Source organism: Amblyomma americanum, chromosome 8 (assembly GCF_052857255.1).
Source record: "Amblyomma americanum isolate KBUSLIRL-KWMA chromosome 8, ASM5285725v1, whole genome shotgun sequence".
Lineage (NCBI taxonomy): Eukaryota > Metazoa > Arthropoda > Arachnida > Ixodida > Ixodidae > Amblyomma > Amblyomma americanum.
Genome location: NC_135504.1, coordinates 14,343,839 through 14,365,543, shown reverse-complemented (window position 1 = coordinate 14,365,543; position 21,705 = coordinate 14,343,839). Strand labels below are relative to the sequence as shown.

Below are 21,705 nucleotides of genomic sequence, written 5' to 3'. Positions count from 1 at the left end.
AGGGATATATACTCCGAAGGCCGGACGGGACGAGTGCGGGAGCCTGTCTCCCCGTCGCTTCCTCGCCCCGCCGGCGAAGAGCGGAACCGCGAGCGACGCGTCCGCTCAGGCCGACGATCCCAGCCGAAGCCCCCACTTTCCCGCGCGCGGGCTATGGCAGTCTCCGCGCTGCGATGCTGGCGCCCTCTCTTGCCAGTTAATGTAACTCACAAGGGAATGCGCTCAGCCTCGAGGTGAGACCGCCGCTGCACGGTGCCTCGCGGGAAAGCAAACTCAGGGGGCTACAGGGCAGGTCCCCACAGTATGTATGATTTTATTTTAGAGGTATTCGTTCGAACTTTTGTAAGTACTTCGCACTTGCTCCTGCGAACGTTTCCTGGCTATATGGAAGTACCCGCCTTGAGTTTTATGCATAGAGAAACGAACTGCTGCCACGATCGCTATTGGCCTCTCGTAGCATTTTCTTCGCTCCTGGCTTTTCAAACACCAAACACCGGCAAACAATAAAACCGCTCTATATAAGGGCTATAGGGTGGCAATGAAAGCCTTTCTGCGTGATTTTATCTAATTTCTTTATTGTTAGGCGAAATGAGTAAGAGGGTGCGTAGTGTAGTTGTGATCAATTTTCTTCGAAGCTGCTTATTAAGCAACGCACAACGAAGCTTGCAAGATATTTCAATATCTTGCGCTGTGCTCCATTTGAAATATTGTCCCCTTCTCACCTGAAGTAGGGTGCATCTCTGTTGAATGAGTCTCTTTGTTAGCTAGGTTATCCGAGGGCCAGTTCGCGGCAAATTGGGCTGCTCATTTGCCCACCTGGTAAAGTCTCATAAACATCTGGAACTCCTCGCAGCCATGCGCGCATCGTCATTCGCACGCTAAAGCTTTTACTGAATTTCTACAACGCAAAATTGCAGTATGATGGGAAATTATATGGCTGACTTTGACGAAAGGAGACCTTATAGGCAGGCACTTTTTTCATGTACTGGTGTGCACATAATGCAAAGAGAGGGAAAGCGCCGGTGTTTCTTGTCGAAACGCCGGCGGAAACATCGTTATGCGTGGTCTGACAAAGAGGAATGTCAGGTAATTGCACCAGTCAGAGAAGTCGATGAAGCCGCTCAGCAGATGGTGTATTCTAATGACTTTCTTCAAAGCCATTTTACATCGGCAGCTGTAGGCGCCCGTTTCTGGGTTCCGCGTCGTATTAGTCTTCCGGGTAACTAGCGATACTTTGCCATGGGAACTACCGTGAGGGTGGTTACAGTGGAAGGAGTGGGGTATCGCGAGAGGGGAGGAATCTCCAACCGGAGTCTGCTTACTGTAGGAGGAGGAGGGTACACCCAGAACGCAAAAAGGCGCATGGAGTGGGTGGTTGTCACTGGAACCACCCGGCGGGTAGTTACCCTAGAAGAGGGTTACCTTGCAAGGAGGACGGTATGGCGACAGCGTAGGAAGGCGTAGCCGACAGGGGCCATCTGATCTGAAAGGTGTTTACCGTGGAAGGAGTATTGCACGGCCAGAACGAAAAAAGTGCGAAGGGTGTATGATTGCCACAGGAACGAACCGGAGAATAGTTACCTTGGAAGACGGAGGAGAGTTGTCTTGGAAGAAGGAGGATATGGCGATAGGGTAGAAAGACGTAACCGGAGAATTCTTACAAGGGAAGGAGGGCGGTGTGGTAAGAGCGTAGAACGGCCTAACCGGAGGGTGGTTACGACGGGAAACATCTGGCAGGTGCTTTCAGTGGAAGAATGGGCGTAACGCTGAGTGGAGGAATCCCCAACAATCATAGGACGGTTACCGTAGGAGGAGAAGGGTATGGCGAGAGCGTAAGAAGGCATAACCGATGGGGGTGTTGCCACAGGAACCTGCCGGAGGGTAGTTACCCTGAAAGGAAGAGGCGGGTTACCATCAAAGGCCTAGGATGTGGCGAGGGTAGAAAGGCGTAACCAGGCTATTGAAACAATGGAAGGAGGAGGCTACGGCAAGAGCACAGGAATTCGCAACAGGAGGATGGTTACCTTGGAAGCAGGTGGGTATGGCTAGAGTTTAGGAAAGAATAACCGGAGGCTGTTTGCTGTGGAATGAGGTATGTATGACGAGAGCGCAATGTGGGCTTGGAGGATGGTTGCCGTAGATGCATTCCAAGGTGGATAGGAGTAAGATTATGTCGCGAACAGAGGTATGTAGCACGGTTGCTATGCAGCTGCTGCGACACACGCTTCCCGGGGAGGAGGTCATTGTTCCCGTCAAGTGTACCTTCCACTAGCCTAAATGCCTTACCTCGCGGTTTTTGACGTTTTTTTTTTCTGCACTGCTTGCAGAGGGAGCATGGCAACAGAGGATCTTTGTCACGAGACGGCTTAGAAAGAAGTGGTTTGTTTGTGCCGAAATTAATGAGAGCATCTGCTTACATGCTATTTCAGAAAATGGAAGTGTGCTTGTTTCACATGATGAGAACAATAACTATTAAATACATTTATAGCAAGAAATGACCTCAGCTGCAAGTAGTCATTTAATCAGGAAACTTTCTGGTTCTGTTTTCTTCGTTGTTATATTATGCCAGGAACAACAATAGTAGCGTATTGGCTACTCGGCGAACGACACGATAGTGGGTGTAGTGTCCGTGCTATTTGGCGGTATATAGCAACTGATGTTCCTGTGGTCGCCGACGCACAGTCCGGAGTCGCACTTGCCTACAGTGCATCCATTCTTTATATGGTTCCGTCTTCCGGCATCTCCAAATACCTGAAATAATGGAAGAGAAAAGTGACTTCAAGACAAAAGCAGTGTAAAACTTTGGACAAAATACGTTATTCCATCATTCTAGGTGCCCCATCTACAACGTTTTATTTATTTTTATTTATTTATCACTATACCCACAGCGCCGTGAGGCATTACAGTGGGGTGGGGGGGGGGGGGGGAGGGACGACAACTCAAACACAATCGAAAAAGCAGGAAATGCAGATAAAAAGCAAATAGGCAAGCAACTGAATCAAACAAGCAAACAGGCAACACTTTAACAAAAACAAAAAGACAAGAAGAAAAAACAACGGCTTAATTCAATGCATATTTCGCAAAGAGGAAAAAAATAGATCAGGGGAGGTAATGGTAGCAATATCATGTGGGAGTTTATTCCATTCGCGAATTGTTTGGAGGAAGAAGGACATCTTGAAGAAGTTTGTTTTACACCTGATCTCTTTAATTTTGGAGGCATGATCAAGACGCGGTGAGAAATAGTCGGGATGACGCAGATAATGCTCCCGGTTTATGCCAGTTTTGTTATGAAAGATACTGTGGAGAAATTTTAGTCTTAGAAGTTTCCTTCGTGAGAACAATAACTAATAAATACATTTTCACATTTATCATACAAGCCAAATTATTTTTGCTCCCAACTAATCAAACTTCTTGACCTCATACTGATACCGCGTTCCAGTTTGCCTGTTGAGAGTATAATTCATACAAGGGCCTTTTCGGCTTCGAAGAGTACAACTTAAGGACGGACTACAACGACAATAAGCAAAGGGCATGTGCAAGTTAAGCCAGTTTTTGTTCCAGCTATTTTTACTTTATGTGCCACTTTACGTTCCATGCGAACGTCAGCACTCCATGCGTTGCATATTCAGTCATAATAAACGCACCAAAAACCACACAACCGCTTTGCATGGTAGTTGCTCACAATCACAACATTTTTCGAAACTATCATTTTCCTTTTAGTTCGCCCTGCTTTAATGCGCTCCCGCTCCCCCTCCCCCTCACATTTCTGTAAATTCAAGTCCAACTGACAGCACATGACAGCTGTCAGGTGCGTGCAAAATTATCAATGCTGCAACATTGCATATCACACATGTTCCCGATGGAAGCAGAGGCCCGAAATCGTGGAATATATTTTCATTACGACACGTTCATGGGCTAATTTCTGAGGCTGAGCATATTAACTCAATTGTTATGGCCGCTCGTCAAACGCGCATTTAATCATCGTGCCTCACACCTCAATAACATGTATCATAGAAAAAGATGTTCTGTATGGCACGAACTTGCGCTTCTCGTCAATTCCACAAGTTCAAATCCTGATGGCTTCCCTTAAGTGTTTGTTAAATGCTTGTATATGGAAATTATTTTGCGTCAGACCTAAAATTCAACTGGAATACCCCGCTTCCCTGCATTTTTTTTTATTTCGTGCAAAATCTAGTGCCATAGACGGTGCAACCTCAGGCCACACCTTTATCTTCCGGCTCTTTCCAGATTCCATCCAAGGTCTAATTCTGCGGGTTTTTTTCTAAAACCGAAGCAAGCACTATCTGTGCAAATTTTCTTTACACCTCTTAAGTTGACTACTGAGACTACTGAGGCACCTTTTTTAGTAGTAAACTGTCCTGATACATTCTCGCATACAGAGGGAGGCCACGAATATTTGAAAACTTTTCATTGGTGGGAATCGTAGCGTATACCTTTCTCGCCTTTCTACTTTGATTATACATTACGCATCTTCAATTTTCGTTTAGTTCAAGTTTTTTTCGCATTTGGATGTCCGTATGCCTTATTCTAGCCTTCTTAGGCCAATCATACATGTTACTGTATATTCTATACACGTTCCACAGTCTCTCTTACTCATATTTGAATATTATATTTGATCTAAGGTTTAACATCCCCGCCGTACGTACTCCTTACGCAAAACATCGCGATGGAGGTCTCCTGTATATTTCAACCACTCGGAGTTCTTAAACCTTCCCTGACATTGTAGAGTTCTCGTACCTTTTTTGCATTTCCTTTGCATCGAAATTCAGATGCCACATCGAGACTCGGTCCTCCGACCTTCATCTAGGCAGTCAAACTGCACAGCCTCTGAGCCACTGCGGCGAGTGACACATTTGAAATCGTTGCTCACCGGCCCGTGAAAGTGAACGCACAGCAACAACTCATGCACATGTCGGAAATATGCAATCAACCTTATAACCTCGAGAGCTTTTCTGCCAATGGCTATGGGTCCAGCAACTGTTTTGTATTTTGAAAGCAACAAATAAAATCCTTGAATTGAATTGAAAGAGCTGTCTCCTCCGTGTGGGTGTGTTGCTCAAGCCCAAAAGACATGCACTTGGAAACGCATATGTATAACTCGCCTCCGCAAATGCAGAGCTACATTTCAGAGAAATCTTCCCGTACTTCTTGCGTACAAGACAGTTTTCATTAATCGCTAAAGTTTTTAAAGGAGGCATGCGAACAATAGAGCGAAATAAAGTGCATGCGCTCTTGTAGTTGCGCTTCTGTTGCTGGCCTTGTTGAAGAAGGCTGTCTCTTTTTGCTACCCGCGATATATAGGTGGCGCTGGCTGATCTCCTCCGACAGCTTCATCTTACTACTTGTCCCGATCTACAGATAAGCTCCAAGTTCCCACGATCGAAGAACGTAATACCCCTCCACCCAAGAGTTGAAGTTTACTTCCTGTGTCACTAGTTCAGCTATCCACCGAAGCCTCAGATTCTTTAATGTGACGCAATGTGTACTGATCGTGTTTCTAATATCCAGTCTGCACTACTCAACCGGCAACTTAAATACACAATTGAAGAACTGCACTTTTTATGTACGCTGGATACCAATCCATCCGCAAGTCAATTATCTCAACCGCTGTGATGTTTCTATCTCCCTATTAATTGTGTTCGATTTTTTTATTGCAGTAGATTAGAGGCTTCCTCTATAGTTTTTCTTTTACCTTTCAGCGTAAAAGAGTGCTTTTCTCGCGTGATTCCATTATAGCAGAAACTCCCATGCAAAACGCGAACTCAGGACAATGCAGCTCTACTCAGGGCAAGGAGGACGGCACTTCACCAATGAGGATAACATCATATAATGCGGATATAAGCATCGCAACTGCATGTCCTTCGGTTAAAAGAAGGCAATAAAGAACTTACTTGCTTTGTTGCGTTCAGCGCGATGACGTCAGCTTGAATCGTATTCTGTGGTTTACGTTTTATTGCCATCTCAGTTTCAATATTATAAGTAAGCTGCCTATTTATAGTCTACGCAGGGTATGTGGTACCTTTTAGGTCATACCACTGGATGATTTCATTGCATATTAAGAAGCTGTAAGCCGAACCGGCTGTACGGGCTGGTACAGGAATATGTAAAACGATAAAGAACTATTGCCTATTCATCGCGGCATCCTGGCAAGGCCGAATCTGGCGCTTGTTTTGAACTTAGGTTTCATCTTCTGAGGGTTTTAAACAATATCGCAGTGGCTTCCGATCATCTACGTAACATAGCCTATAAAATGAATGACCTGTTTCTTTTCTTTGGAATGAGTGTTTATTATAATCACCAAATTACGCCAACAGTTTACATTTAAAAAAGGTTCATACTGTTGTCTCTTTCTTGTCCCGTCTTTTGCGCTCTATTTAAGATAAACCCACACCAGCTAGCCTAAATGTCTCCAACTCTGCAACAGTTTACATTGGCTGTGTATATATACAGTGGCTGGATAAGAGTTGTAAATATTTCGATGCGCTATCACGAAGAACTTATGGAGGGCACTTAAGTCTACTTACGTGCTTTGAATGCGAAAGCATGCACGCAGGGTGTTCGACCGCGGCGATTGCTTACAACTCTAATGCAGTGGCTAGCGCAGCTGATTTGGTAGCGCCGTCCGAATAGAGGTTGACGAAGACAACGGTACCCAAATCCAGTGGGAGACTGACTTTTTCTCCAGTTCGGATCTGCCCCTAACACTGTCCAGTCCCCCCCTATGCGTACGGGCCATTGCTTCAAAAGCAACAACAACATCAACTGGAAGTTTAGCGCGCGGGCTGTTATGATGCTGTGGTGGCGGAGTGCTCGAATGAAGTGGACAGCGAAGCTGATCTATTCGCGCCGGCCTAGGTTGGAAACTCACTTCGGGAGAAATTTCATTTGAGAGAATTTATTTTCATTTTTTGTGCGTGATGTGGTCACGTAGGTTTTTGGACTATCTATTGTGGACATCGACGACAGATTTTCTGCCTCATGAGTCATATAATGTTTTCGCATTAAGAAATTCCGTTTTCTTCTTGCTTATTCTTTAGATGAACTTGATTTATATAACAAAATGTGTACTAATTAACTTTACCTGACGACAAGGAGTTCCATCCTTCAAATTCTTCACAGCACCACGGCACGTTTTCTTGCAGGAAGCGGGCAACTGCACATACGCGAAAACAATGAAAGTGGAAGCAGGAAGAAATCTTCGCTTGCTTTCTTTAGAAAAAGAAAGCTCTTCGCGGCTTTATAATTCGAACATGCTGAACTGCTCAAATCTTTTCCCACTGAAACACGAAGAACAGGTACGAGAGCAAAACGACTTTAGGCATTCACACTGTTCAATACTGTTGCCATACTGCATGCCACTGCACTGCACTATATGCTCTTAATTACAGAATTATTCTGATGTCGTTGCGTCGGCTTGATATAACTCTCTATTTTTCTTCCCTTTACACAGGCAGTGTGTCTCATTATAAGGCCGTTATTATAGGTAGGATGCTTTAAAACACCAGCCAACTCCAGTATCATTGTGAAAGACAAGAGAAAAGGCGGCATTGGACAAAACTTCGTGCTTTATCCCCTCCAATTATAAATACGGACCGGTAGCATTTTCCTAGCAAGACTTTTTTAGTTTTGAGTCTACGAATCCTCATTTATGTACTTTTTATCAGAAGAAAAGAAACTTAAATAACAAACTCTATTGCAAATCAGGTCCCATTTTTTAGGTTCAACGCCATTTTTGTGAAATAGAATTCAAAAGAGGTGATTTGAAATCTGTGAATATTTGTAGCCTAGCTTTCAATGCTTTAATCCCTGAAGCAGTGGAGTTTGAAGATTTATGAAAACCAAGCACACTTTGCTAAAAAATATGAAACTGAAGGCATTTCATCATCTTCATCTAGCATTCACAAAGTCTGCAAGTAAAGCTTCAACTCTGGCACAACTTTTCTGAAAATGTGTTTTTTTTACTCAAGGCGCTTGCGAGACATTTCTCGCCCAGAAAAACGCGCCCCGTCTTGAGCCATTAAACTTCTGAACTTCTGGTTGCGTAAAGCATTTTATGACATGAAAGACTCTCTGCGAGTAACTTTGTTGTTAGCAACCTGCGCTATAAATTAGAAATGTGCCATATGGGCATGGCAGCAGAGGCACGAAAGGAGAAGCCCTTTAAGTTCGTGTGCGCACCTGTCAGCTAATGGTATTGGCAAAGCTCGCAAGTTACAAGTACTTTAAAGTTTTTAAATCGCGCTAGAAACCATGTATGGCTGCCTGATTCGACAAAATTACTCTCTCACCTTAACTTTTCCGTGTGGTGCGCGATTCTTGCGGAAAGTATCTGGCAAACAGTTGTAATCCTCCTGCGAATAAAAGAAATCATCCATTTCGTTACTTTCGCCCGGCACGTTTGAAGCCTGCAGCACAATATATTGGGTTCATTAATTCCGAAAATCGAAGAGAATAAAACAAGGAGCATACACTGGAAAGCGCGATTCCTGATAAGTTTTTTTCTCATCTATGTGCTTAATTTCTCTCAGACAGTGTGCACGAGACGCTAACACTAAATATACAGGTTTTCCGCTAAATTTCGCAGCATTCCTTCCACTGACGTTATACGGCGGATTAGGTTGGAGGTGGACCTTTCATGTCATCTAACCAAAATTCATAGAGGGGTGTCGTGTTATGGTCTTAAAAAAATCAGACCTAAACGGTAACATGAGAGTTAAATGCACATTATTAAGTTTTTCACTTAATTTATTTCTCTATCCTTTGCCTCAAAACAGCCAGAGCACACCAGGACACGATCTGGCAGTTTGATGTAGTTTATTTTGAGAGTTCAAACTGTTTCAGCATCTGTTTAAATTGTAATATCTCGGAGGTTTTTGTTCGGTTTGCTAGGCAGCACTGTCTTTCATTTCTCACATGTCATGTTTTTTTTCTCTCTCACTACTTTCCTCCGCTTGCCTGCCTCAGCCTCAACCTGTCTGTGTGCTTCGCAACATATAACCGCAAGACCCTCACACTGAACTATAAGAGCTCATCATAAAATAAGCATGATATACTTCTAACAACCTCTAAAAGCCACAGACATTTCTATATCCGACTGTGTGTGCAACAAAGCTATGTGGTTTCTTCATGCACGCATCGAAACAAAGCAACTTGGGTAAGTTCAGATTGCAGTATGAGCGTCCCAAAAACATTTTAAAAAATTTATGAACTTATGCTACAAAAGTAAACATTTGTGAGTAATGTTAACTGGCAACGTTCCCGAATTTTCGAAAAATAAAGTCAATCGTACAGGGTTCACGGTTTGCACTATAACCTTATCGTCTAAGAAATTAGAAATATAAATTTTAGAAGCAGTATATCTAAGAACTGGAACACGTCGCGCGCCGAGCAAAGGTGCTTTCTGCACCCCTCTGGCATGCCCGGTCGCCTGCCATGGCGGCTTAGCTACCGAGAGCACTGCAATGATGGTACTGTCCGTGTTTTGCCGTCACCACGTCACGTATACAAGGCACGTTCTTAAAAGGTATTGGCAATAATAAACGTCAGCAGTGCCGAATAAGCGTACCTTTGTCATCCACGTTCCAATAATCTTGACCTCACACCCGTTCCCGTCACGGTATACGACTGCAAAAAAAAACACAAAAGTGTGTTATAAATAGGCATAATAAAAAAATGAAGATATCACAGCTGGTGCAATCAGGCAGCGTTACCTGCCGCTACTTCATTTACCTAGCTTGGGGAGCTCACAACTGCGCACCCTGGCTTTGAACATCTATCTGATCGTCGCGAAATTGCGATATGCCAACTGCTAGCCTCCAAAATGAAACAATCTTTGCTTAATCATCAGTATTGCTTATCACGCACAGAACGTTAATATGCCCCAAGTATGCAGGGTTTGAAGCAATGAAACAAGAACAAATCTTCAGCAAGACAACATCCGACCACTGGCCATAAGAGAGAGTAGTGAGGTTTAAAAAACGCTACGCTAGTGACCTGTCAACGACTCTGATCTGCCCCGTGTGTGCGCCAGCACTAGTGTTTTCTGAGCCACGAACTAACAATATCAACGTTCTACCTTTGCGCAAACCAAAATGCTTGTTCTCAAAAAGATGATACCGAAAAAATAAACTGATGCCTTTACTTTTTTCTCAAAGGACGACCAGCAACTTTACTCGCTATACGCAAAGTGGCAAGTGTGAGACCTGTTGTTTCTTTATGCACGAATGTATCTTTCAAGAAAAAGCATTCTAACTGCTTGTCACGCTCCATGTTCAGTGAAGTGCCGCTAATCAAATATGTACTAATAAATAGCCTGAAAATAATTCTAACACCTTACTACCTTTCGATCGCTTGGCGGACATACCTTCAACTTCCGTTACAACGATTCCATTGAAACAACTTGCAACATCTATTTGGTACAATCCCATTGGTACACAAACACAGAGGAATCGTCTGCCTTTATTAACTACCTAGAGAATCCAGGCATGAAAGTCTTTAGCCTCTAAACAACACTTATCGGCAGGAAAAACGACGTTTCTCGATTGTTTCACTCCGTGGCGCATGCATGCACTTTTTGTTTTTTCTACCGTGTCTAGGGTCCCAAAAATCTTCATCTCAGTAAGGAAAGTTTCTTGAAGTCACGTAGCTCATTCTAGTACAAACCTTTACTTTGGAACACGAACTGAGGGAGCGCAGTTTATAAACCAACGAAATCGCTTCTCTTTTCAGCTTGCACCACATGAATTTTAGATTCTAAAAATGTAAATTATTGTTAGGTGATTCAATAACTGTGTCTTCCTGCAGGAATGCACAGCCGCGATTGCGTGTAAAAAAGACCCACAATTAAAAAAACATATTTTGTTCTCCTATAACTGCGCTGAACAAATACTTGGCCTATAGTGAAATCTGTTAAAATCTCATGCGGTTCAATACCACTTCGAATAGGATAAATCGTAAGGCAGAAAAGATTTAACCTAAGTGTCCTCGAGTAAAGAGTTTTCGTTCAGATTCAGAGCATGCATGTTCCTTTGTGCCAAGCCTGATGCGAACACGATGTGTAATGTTCAAAAAGGAAGGTATGCATTTTCACATCAAAAAATTATCACTTACATACTGTTGATGCGCATAGTCTCTCGTTGGATTCACCTACCAACTCCTGCCTTCCCATCATTTAGCCCCTTTTTGGCTACTTCTTAGCGCTGGACAGCCAACTGAACAGAAGTATTGTAGACCTTGCCTCATTTCATTTCGGTCTCTTTCATTCTGTGGCAGAATCATTAAAGTAGCACCTGGCAGCCAAGGTGCTCTTTTAGTTCTCATGAGTCATTACAAATAAAGATAACAAGCTACGTACTATGGAAGTATGTTTTTTTTTTCTTTTGGTCCAATATTTACTGTGTTGCGCATGTATTATTGTTTTGGTTTCTAAAAGGACTCATGTCTCCGCACCATGCATGTAACAAAGTTAAAAGATGTCCATTTCGCTGTTGCGAATGTTATAAAACACGAAGTCCGCTCTTCAAAATTTAGGAACCATAAAGGCAGCTTTTTGCAATAAAACCGTTGAGTTCTTTTCTTGACACCAAAGGTTAAATTTAAAAAATGCTGTCCTGAACTAGCGTCTTGGAGCATCTTAAGAGAGTAGTACACATTCAGGCGCATTGCAAAATTGTTTAGTTAAGTAGTACTTCCTATGCCCCAATAAAGTAAACGTTCTTAAACTTACCATAATGCTTCGGCTGATCTTCTGGTGCTGCTTCAGAGAAGTAAGATAAGTAGCATGTGAATAACCTTGTGCCTCGCATATAGAAAATGTCATTATTTAGCACTCAATAAGGAAAAAGTATGATTGCATAGCCGCGCGTGTGCTAAGTACAAAGCCACGAGGATACTTTAAGGCCTTGTGTCTTTTATCCTACGAAAATTATTCTTTTCAAGCTACACTGCATCGGTGAATCTTTATAGTAGCGAACAAACTAAAATACTCATAACACTTCTTTCCGCTCTCTTATCATGCAACAGGTAAAGTTCGACCAGACTTCTAGGGTGCTTCCTTGAATTCCCACTGGAAAATTACGAGAAGTGAAGTTAAACACTTAAACACTGCCGCACACTGTATGCAGGTCACGTTAAACAGACCACTTCTTGTGATGGTAAAATTCAATGCTCACGTTTAGAAATAATATCAAAAATCTTTGATTTTTAACTACAGTAACCCTACTTTGCGAGCTGAGCGAGTGAAGGCACTATTGAAGGAGTTCAAGCTACTTTGCTATGCCATGGCTGCAATGTATCACTTCTGAAGAAAAAATGCGCAATTATTATTCAGACTAATTTGACCCGCAATCTTACTAAATGTGGGAAGACATGCGAACGAATGTTTAAAATAGCCTACAAATTCTGGGCTCTAAGCATAATGCCCAAGGCTTGGGTATTCTAAACTAGAGCCCAAAAATAGAATCTGCTCTCTGAGAAAATGAAACTTTCTGCTTTGCAAAGCTCACTATCTTCACATTACTTTCTGTTCTCTTCCCTTTGCGCATGACAATTCTCATACCCTTTTCACGAAGTGATGGTTCCAGACTTGCGGCTACTGAATCCTAATGGGCGTAACGCTCTCTGCGGTGTGATCCGGAGCGTCGATACAGGCCACTACTTGTGGTGTGCCCGCCGATGTTGAATACTTGCCCTGCTGCTGCCAGAATTATAATGCATTTCGCAAGGCACTAAAAATACCCATAGCACTTTGCCAAGACGGCATTCTGAGCCTGGAGCGTCTCCTTGGACACTGCCGTGATGCAACTTCGGCTCCACGTGAGACGAAGTCCCCAGTAGCTTATCTTAAAGACACAGGCTTGATAGACGTGCACCCTTTGAAAATAGTCTCTGTATGTCGGTGCATGAGTTTTGTGCGTGCTTTATTTCCATTTCACCTTTTTTCGTTTCCTTTTCCTTATTCGCCCTCACCTGCCGTAGCATGCCAGCTTAGCTTTACCTGGCACACCTCTCCTGTAATCATAAAAAGGCGTATCTCTCTCTCTCTCTCTTGCCTTCCTCGCCGGTGGTTCAGTCGCACGCCGAAGTAAGTATTTCGAAGTATTATTTCCCTTATATACCTCACTGATTCGGTCTCTATCCGCTAGAGCTTTTCGAAACATTAAGGAGGTTTGTTCAAGGAGCATCATGTGTGCCTGTGCATCCCCATCACGAAACATTAATCATTTGCGCAGTTCAAAAGTAGTATACGCAAAAGTATAAAATTTGTAAATGTGGTGAACAATCTGCGCGAGTGATACCAAAAGCAACGCTCCCGAATTTATATTTGGCATATTCCGGAACCACTGTGGATTTTATTATTTCTATTATTTAGCTAGTGTATTAAGTGACTAATATACGCGAGCACACTGTGACGTGGCCAAGCATCGCGTGTGCATATTCTTCAACACTTAAAATAGCTACTGTCCTTCATTCAGCTTTTGCACGTATTTATTTTCGGGACAAGCTTTATCTTAGTAGTGGCGCGGTACGTCCACTTCGAGCACAAGTGCGAGGGAAGCAATAAAGGAATCAGCCCACTACGCAACGGGCCTCTAATGCTCCCGATGACGCCAAGACTAATAGAGCGTGGACTTTCGCTACAAAAATTAGTGCGCAATCTACCAGTCACAACATTTTTTACTGTCATTGGAATACCTTCGCTCTTTTTCTACGGAAATAAAAGAGAAATTATTTTGACCTGTCTGATAGTCTTCCAGGTGGCTAATTTTCCTTCAGTACGTTCTACATGCATGTCTCATTTAAAAGCCATTCCGTTGATCCCTGATGCAGTTATAATCAATACGAGTATTTTCTACGCCATTAAATAGCGATGCGATGAAATTTAAATTGCGGCTGGGCTTCACAAAAACAGTTTCATGACCCTTTTTTGTTATGATAAACACGCTCACCTAAACACCTGACTCTCTGCATTGCATGATGTTATTATGTTTATTCTTTTGTATCATGGATATCCATTTCACAAGTATAACTGTCCATGTATAGTCTAGACATCATACGTTACAATAAATTCGAAACTCTGTAGTGGGAAAATATTAATTGTTTGCAGTTTATAGCTGTATGTTTCCAATCCACTGCCTTTGGTAAAAACTGTGTGGTTTTTGTCGCAGTTAAATTTGCATCAAGCCACTCAGGCCTAGAAATTATTTTCAATAGTACACAGCATCATTTAGCTTCATAGGCATAAATAACTTCTTCACCTCATCTCTACCCACAGCATTCACCAGAGGTATGTAGTCCCTTTGGAGAAACCTACTGCTCACACACAAAGAGATCTTACGTGCGGGAAGTATGTCGCAAAAGGGCTAGTGATTACGATCTCAATTTCTAACTTACCTGGGGTTGTTTGGGCATCTTCGCATCCAGGTATACCTTTTAAAAAGTAGACATCATTTATTATAGAATGCTGGAACGCTTATTCCATCATTCCTCCCCAGCCATTTGCAAAACAAAAACATCAGAGCTGGCTTAATAACGCGTTCTGGCAGGATACGTAGTAACTCCAGCGGTGCCGTGTGGAATGTCTGTACCCACACATTTTCTACTCGGCGTACTTTATTGCTGATTGCATTCTGTTTATTGCAGCTTTAACTTCTCCTGCATTACTCGTCAATGATATTTGCTTCTATTATCATCAATCTAATTATGAATGACAACAGGCTGAGCACACAAGAATTATTTTGAAGTCTGCTGGGTGGGTACCGAGAGTACCTAACTTTGTTTTCGCTGTTTCAACACCTAATTTAAACGCCATTTTTACTACCACAATTGTCTAAAAATGTTTAAATAAAAACACTCTAATAGAGAAAAGAAGTGTATAGCTAATGAGACAAGTGAGCCTCAAAAGGCTGTTTTTTTGATAGGCTCGATGTCTTGCCGGTGTTTATTCGTCATCTGGTAATTCGACCCAAGGTTTTTGATATATTTACAAAATACTCCTCCAGCTGAGAAATCAAACAGTGTAAACTTTACACATTAAGATTATGTGCTACACCATTGCTGTGGAAATCGCAATCACAGTGATCCATCAGGTCTTCAGACAGCAGCTCTGGCGGTGCCCTGGTGATACATCACCTGCACAGCGGTGGTAATCTTCCACGCTATGTTAATCAGTACGCTGTCCCGTCGGGGGTGGTTGCGCTTTTTTATTTAGGGTTATTGCATATGGGAACACAGAACTTCTAAAACGCGCTGCTTTCGCAAACACGTCATTACTCAAGTGCAGGAAAAGTACTGAACGCTTACGTGGAGCTGTTCTTACGCAACAGCAAAATTTCACCATCTGTGGGAGTCTCGGTCTGCTCACGCGTTCCAGAAATTCAATGACTGTAGTGCTTGTCAGCTATTTTTTATGAAAGTACAATTTTCGCAAAAATTATCCAAGCAGTACGCTTCCCTTCTGAGTTAGATAGGGGATACCTATGCCACCTTTCAGCCGATAAATCTCTTTAAGGGCAGGTGAACCCTTGCCCTCACCTGTGTCATGTTTTGATCTTGAGAGAAACCGAAAGGCTCCATTATACGAGTGACAAACAAATCACGCTGCCTGTGCACTTTCGATAAAAAGAGTACATGTATGCTCGAAGGTTGCACGATGAACATCGAAGATGTTTCTATTTTCCACAGTGTCTATTCATGACGACCCCGGTAAGAAATCATTGGCTCCAGCTTGTGCAGTTTGAGCAGTATGCATTTCTTTAAGTTCACACGATCTAATCTAACCTGGCAAATGAAAACTTACTTCCCATCGCAGCTTCCTTTCTAAAACTCTCTAAATGCGATCGCAAACTTCGGAGATGTACGTGATGCATTGATCACAATATAACTTAGCGTCTCACCAGTCAAGTCGCGCCAGTCGCACTGTCACAAAGTGTCGCAATACAGCCTGCACTTTTCTTCACAGGCTGTACCTGAATAGGTTTTTTTTTTTATTCTGCCTGATATATACGATACTTTTCGTGTATAAACACCTGTATTCATCTATGTGGTTTATAGGTTGAAATTGCCTCTATCCTCTTCTCAGCTTTGATGGCACTGACAGCTCAAGATCTAGAAGCTAATCATTGAGTATATTTCATGAAGTAGGCTTGAGTATCCGGTAATTTTGATAAAGAAAATTTTTATGCTTACTGGCGTTTGCGGGAACACTTGCGGCACCTGTGTAAAGGATGATTATAGTTCATCAGTATTCACAAGAAGGCAGAATAAAATCAAAAATATTATTGCTACATGAAAAATAAACGCGGAATTAGGCTTCACCAATAGAAGCCAGCCCCCAACAACTATGTACAGCAATATTTAAACTCGGTGAATTTGCAACAGTAATCCACTCCTCAGAACAAAGTTCCTTTCTTCTAACACTCTCGCCGTTTACGCACACCTAATAATTGCCTCTAATCTTAGTATTATGAGCTTTCGCAACGAAAGGTGAACAGACAAAGTCATCCTTATTCCGTTCACATTAAATACTGCATATCCGCCTCGCATGTGGCAGTGTGCGGGGTTCGTTCACGAGTGCCGCTGGGTGCCCAAAGTTGGCACAAAGGGTACAAGCATGCCCCTGCCAGCTGCTCGGCTTCTTTGCGTTGAAATGTTTGGGAAATAGGTATTTGACCCCACCTTGAGTAGAAGAAAAAAGCCTTGTGCCTAGGCGCTCTTTGGCCCCAAATTCTATTGCACCATAAAAAATTCATTATCGTCATAAAATACTTTATTTTCATTAGTTAAGTCAGCTCAACCAAAGTGACGTATTATGCAGCTTTCTAACAAAAAATGGGTGATAGCAAACTTGGATGCTAACTCTTCGGGCTTTCTCTAAAGCTAGCACAGAAATACAGAACTTTATTTACCATAGCGGTTTAGCTATATCTTTTTAGAAAGATGCAAACTAAAGAAATAAGGGTGAGTTTACGAAGCAAAACCTTTAACTGCAAATACGACGCAGTTTAAGCTGTGTGTAAAACTGTGCTTCTAGTCAATTGAAAGAAATTTATTCTCTGCAACGTGCAGGAATGCAGGAATCTTTTTATAGCTTCTCACAGATTCGAATAATTGTATCAGAAACACATCTCGCTTTTTTAGAACGACACATAACGGTTGTTAAGGAAATTTGTGTATCATTTTACATGGATGCAAAGTATGGTATGACAAGCATGTACCGCCTGCGTCTCGCTGTGTCTCGCTGTGTCTCGTCCCTTCTCTTTCTTCGGCGTCGCGCCATTGCGCTGTTGCGCTACAAATCATGCCTGACCAACGTGCCCAACTGAGCTGTTCATGTAGTTCTACCCCCGGAATAGTATCGACCATGCCAAAATCCCTTTGTGCTTATTCGTTCCATTCAATGCTTCTCTAAATGTTGTTATTGATCTTGCTGCGTGTTACAAGTTTAACTCATCGAAAAAGCTTAAAACCTGCATACCAGATGGGCGGTATATATATAAACGGCACACATCTTCAGTTTAAGCCCTGCAATAGATATAAATTCTTACCACCACGGGCGTCTCCCACCGAAGTTTCGAAAACTGTAATGGAATACAATAAAGTTGTAAAGCCAAGGATGCGGATTATGATTATCAGTTCGTGACAAAATTTTTATTTCTTTGAACTGTAAATTTTAAAATATAAACAGTGGGACGGAAGGAGCCTACTGAGCAGAAAAATTCGATCATGGGTTCCGTTGCGTCATGGATATTCCAAAATAAATAGGCAGGCTCATAATAAAACCAAAGCAAAATTATCACTTTGCAAGTGTTCATGTTAGAACATTGATCACTGCAGCCTGTACAGCCGCGAGGCCCGAGGTTGCGTTGAATGGCACTATAAACATCCAAATACCACCAGGCACTGGCATGAAAATAACAACACTCCCAAGTGCAAGAGCGAAAATTCAAATCGCGCTGAAATTTTCACCATAAAACTGAGAAAGTGACTGAGTGCTCATTTTGCAAGAAAAGGCTGCCGAGAAAGCTCGGCTAACTACATTATCGTTAATAAAGGTCTCTGAGAATCTTATACCCTTATTATGTCCTTACAGTTGCCTTGGAGCACATTCGTGTGTCTCATTTTGGTCGCATAATAGTATACTCCGACTGACAGCCTAAGATAGAGGACATGGCATTAGGCACACAAGGAAGGGAGTTGAAAAGGAGGTGATGACAATAGAAAAACATTAATGATGCAGTGGACACCAAATGATATCATAGTTGCAGCCCTTAAAAATGAACCTAGCAATGTGAATGCCTGGGCGAGTTGAATGTGGGTCGTTAGGCGAAGAGCAATAAATGAATGCAAGACGCGCAGACATGGAGAAAGCTATGCACAGAGGCATTGTTCTGTCTGTCCAATGTGCGCACTTCATGCCTCTGGAGCACTATTTATTACGTCCCCGGGACCCTTACATTCAGAACATCCATAAAATTCATACATTCATACATACATACAAAATACATTCATACATACAAAATACATTCAGAACATCCATAACAGTAGTAGATTTGCTCTCGAAAACTCACGAAAGGCTTCAAATACAGTGATCATTAGACAACCCTTGGGAAGTCCACCTTGAGTGCAGAAATAATAATAGGAAGCGCTGGCGATCATCTCAACAACCATGCTTTCTTGTACGCAAACCCTCTTAACACATTACCTCCACCTAAGGTACGGAAGATTGCTAACATCCGATAACACACAAGAAAAGTGATACCTAAAAAAATTTTCAAACCGTGATGTTAGGGTATGCGGCGTAAAATTATCTGGTTTGGTAATGTGCAGCAGCACGCAGGAAACGGAATTGAGCAAAACCTGAGTTCCAGAAAGCACTCCACAGTCGATAACATTTATCAGAATGTTGGCCACAGAACATGTTCAGTAGCTGTCTATAGATTAAAATCAGGTGTTTGATTCCCTGAAATGAAAACCTTAAAAACTTTCTCAAGAAGACGCTTGCCAATCTTCCCAGCAGGGAAAAATTAGAAAAAACGTGTTTCTGGCGAAAATTTGGTGAAACCTTTCTTCTCCAGTAAAATGCACGCCTCGGCGAGGTTTTTGTTCCCGTCCCAGTGTTTTTTTTTCTTTGTTGATTGTGGAAAAAAAGCTGAATAAGAAATGGATGATACCTGTTAGGGAAGCAGCACCAAATTGCGAAACAACCCAAACAAGAAACCTTTGACTGCAGTTGATTGAACCCAGACCCATTTCTGCTTGATATCAGCATGTGTAGTTACATAGCTTCTTACACAAGCCCTAGAAAACTCTAGGCTAGAGAGTTCCCAACACTACAAAGTGTAGAGCGAAAACATGCACGCTTATTCAGACCACAAACCTCTCAGGCCTCCTGGTTTCATCCATGTGTCTTAAAGGCATTCTACTATCTACTCCTGTTTGCAGCCTATGCCTCTCACTTCTGCATTTCTCTATTTTGCGTACCTCATCTGGCTTTATAAAGCACGTTTCGACAGAGGCTGGAGTTGTTGTGTATTCTACCGATGTTTAAGTTAATGATATTTAAGTCAGATGTACTTTGGTCCATGTGAAAGTACCGATATATGAAGGCGGGTGGTCAACTAGCCGAAAATTTTGGGTATTTTCTAGCTAATACAAAGCAGTTAGCACTCACGAGTAAATATCAACCCAAGCATCAAAAAGATGCCTAAGCCTTGCTACGAAAATATTAAGTCGATCTTAATTTTGTCTCTCATCGAAAAGTAATGCTCTCTTTGAAAGGTTTTAAGCGCACTTGAAATTCTTGATTGATATGCAAAAATGCAATGCATTTAGCTAATTATCAGGAAAAGCTACGGATAGGTATTTGCCTTTGGGTGATCTAAAATTCTACCTAACAACAGTAAAAAACGCTCATAATAGATAGCGTACAGCCTTACCAAACAGTAATGCGATGTTCAACAACCACAGAAACCACATGTTTCGCTTGGCTTCTTCGACCTGAAACTGCTAAACTTGTGAAGTATACGTTAGCTCCTCTTTTAAACATTCTGAAGCTCATTGAAATGCGTATGTTCGGAAAAATAAACCTGGATTCGGAAAAGTGCTGCAAAAGATCACTGCCCAAACGACGTCATCGAAGCAAACCTTTAGTCGGTGTTTCTTAATGTCCAGGCAGAGACCGAGAAAGAGCCTGAAGTTCAGCCTAGCGCGCACATTCTGACAACATCACCTTTTTCGTTTACGCAAAACCTGGGGTTTTGGAGGCTTCATGACAAGTTGTCACGAAGTTATTGTTCAAGTCATGTCACCTGTTATGCTGCTGAAAAAAAAAACACTTTACCTCAGCTAAGCGAGCCTTTCTCTCCTCTATGTGCGACATTATGCTGCGATATGTACCAATTCGACTGTGCTCTACAAAACTGATGAGTTCATGTTGCTAACTGTCACACTACTTCTTCTGCGAAGCCTGCTGATACATAGCAGAAGGATATAGAGATTTACGTTCGCAGTGCCAGTTGTTTTAGGGAGCTTTAGTAGCTAAAATTAAGAACATAAACTTCGATTATTAAGCATGCTCACGCTTACCTCACACAGCCTTCAACTAGCTGCTTAATTTTCATTACGCTACTGTATTATACTGCACAGCTATCCCTTTCATCAAGACTTCAACAAAAATTTTGCTGTTCGTTAGAGACAAAACCAACTGGAAGTTCCTACACGCCGGGCAGGTTTGTCAGACGCACACTAGTGGAGCATGCGTTGTTTTCTGATCAACGTATTCGGCTCGTATGGCACTCATACCACATCATCCGAATCAGCTTGACCTTTCAGCTTCATTTTAGTACTGTAGATGGGTAGCACTAGCTACCATTGTAACCGCAAAACATTTTAAGTGAAATGGGGAAAATTCTTTTATTAGTTTTAAAGAGCAACGTGCCACCCTGTCACCAACTTAGAATAACCACAAAAACTCATTCCCGGAGCTTAAGGCTTTTGCTTAACAAGGATGAGATATAAAATCCTAGTTTTCTTGCCTTTTTAGACAGTTCTGAGCAATTTTTAGCCACTTTATGACCATTATTGAAAAAGATGCCCCTAGCCAGGAGGCAAAACGATAAGGAGAACTAGACATTAGGACAGGCATAATCGCAACGCCAACATGCGGTTTACGAGCAGCCGAAAAAGTGCCGAGAAACAATTTTTTTGCGCATATTGTAATAATACAGGAGTAAGGGCCTTTGTGCGTAAACACGCCAACTAATCAAGCACAGCAGTAGGGGGAACCGACTAGAGGCTGCTAGTGCAGTATGTGGCTCGAGGAAACAAACAGTGAATATTGTTCGCTACCTCCGAAATCACGTATTTCGACATGTCGTTTCTAGAAGTGTGTTCTGCGCAGGCACGTGTGATATGGCCTTTACTGAGGGCACATTTTACAACAGATAACATGCACATTTTGTTGCCTTGCGTAATGTTTGCCCCATCCTGACTTGATAAGCAAAGCATAGCATTGCCTGATGGTGTGTGAAGAACAATGCAGAGTTAACACAATAAACAGCACTTGTTCTTGGTGATAAACCTATCTATAAAAAAGCAATTGTGCATCATTTTTCGTTCGCAGTGAGACAGCTTACTCCGGCTAAGCTCCGAAGTCAAAACTTCGATGAACCTCGAAGCTGGGAACAT

The 21,705-nt window shown here is 42.3% G+C and overlaps 1 protein-coding gene across 2 annotated transcripts; it reads right to left on the bottom strand.

The window, feature by feature from the left end:
- Positions 1-2,500: 2,500 nt before the first annotated feature.
- LOC144100070 (uncharacterized) lies at positions 2,501-20,092 on the bottom strand. 2 transcript variants are annotated; one of them, XM_077633112.1, is made up of 9 exons: positions 19,956-20,092; positions 17,565-17,597; positions 16,207-16,233; positions 14,413-14,448; positions 11,747-11,776; positions 9,587-9,645; positions 8,310-8,372; positions 7,103-7,174; positions 2,501-2,751 (listed from the first exon to the last, which is right to left on the bottom strand). In XM_077633112.1, exons 1-9 carry the CDS (start codon positions 19,993-19,995, stop codon positions 2,593-2,595), a joined length of 519 nt encoding a protein of 172 aa, XP_077489238.1. In that variant the 5' UTR covers positions 19,996-20,092; the 3' UTR covers positions 2,501-2,592. The 2 variants fall into 2 exon arrangements, with proteins under 2 accessions (XP_077489238.1, XP_077489239.1); XM_077633113.1 differs by having other exon boundaries at positions 11,747-11,773; positions 19,956-20,091.
- Positions 20,093-21,705: the final 1,613 nt, after the last annotated feature.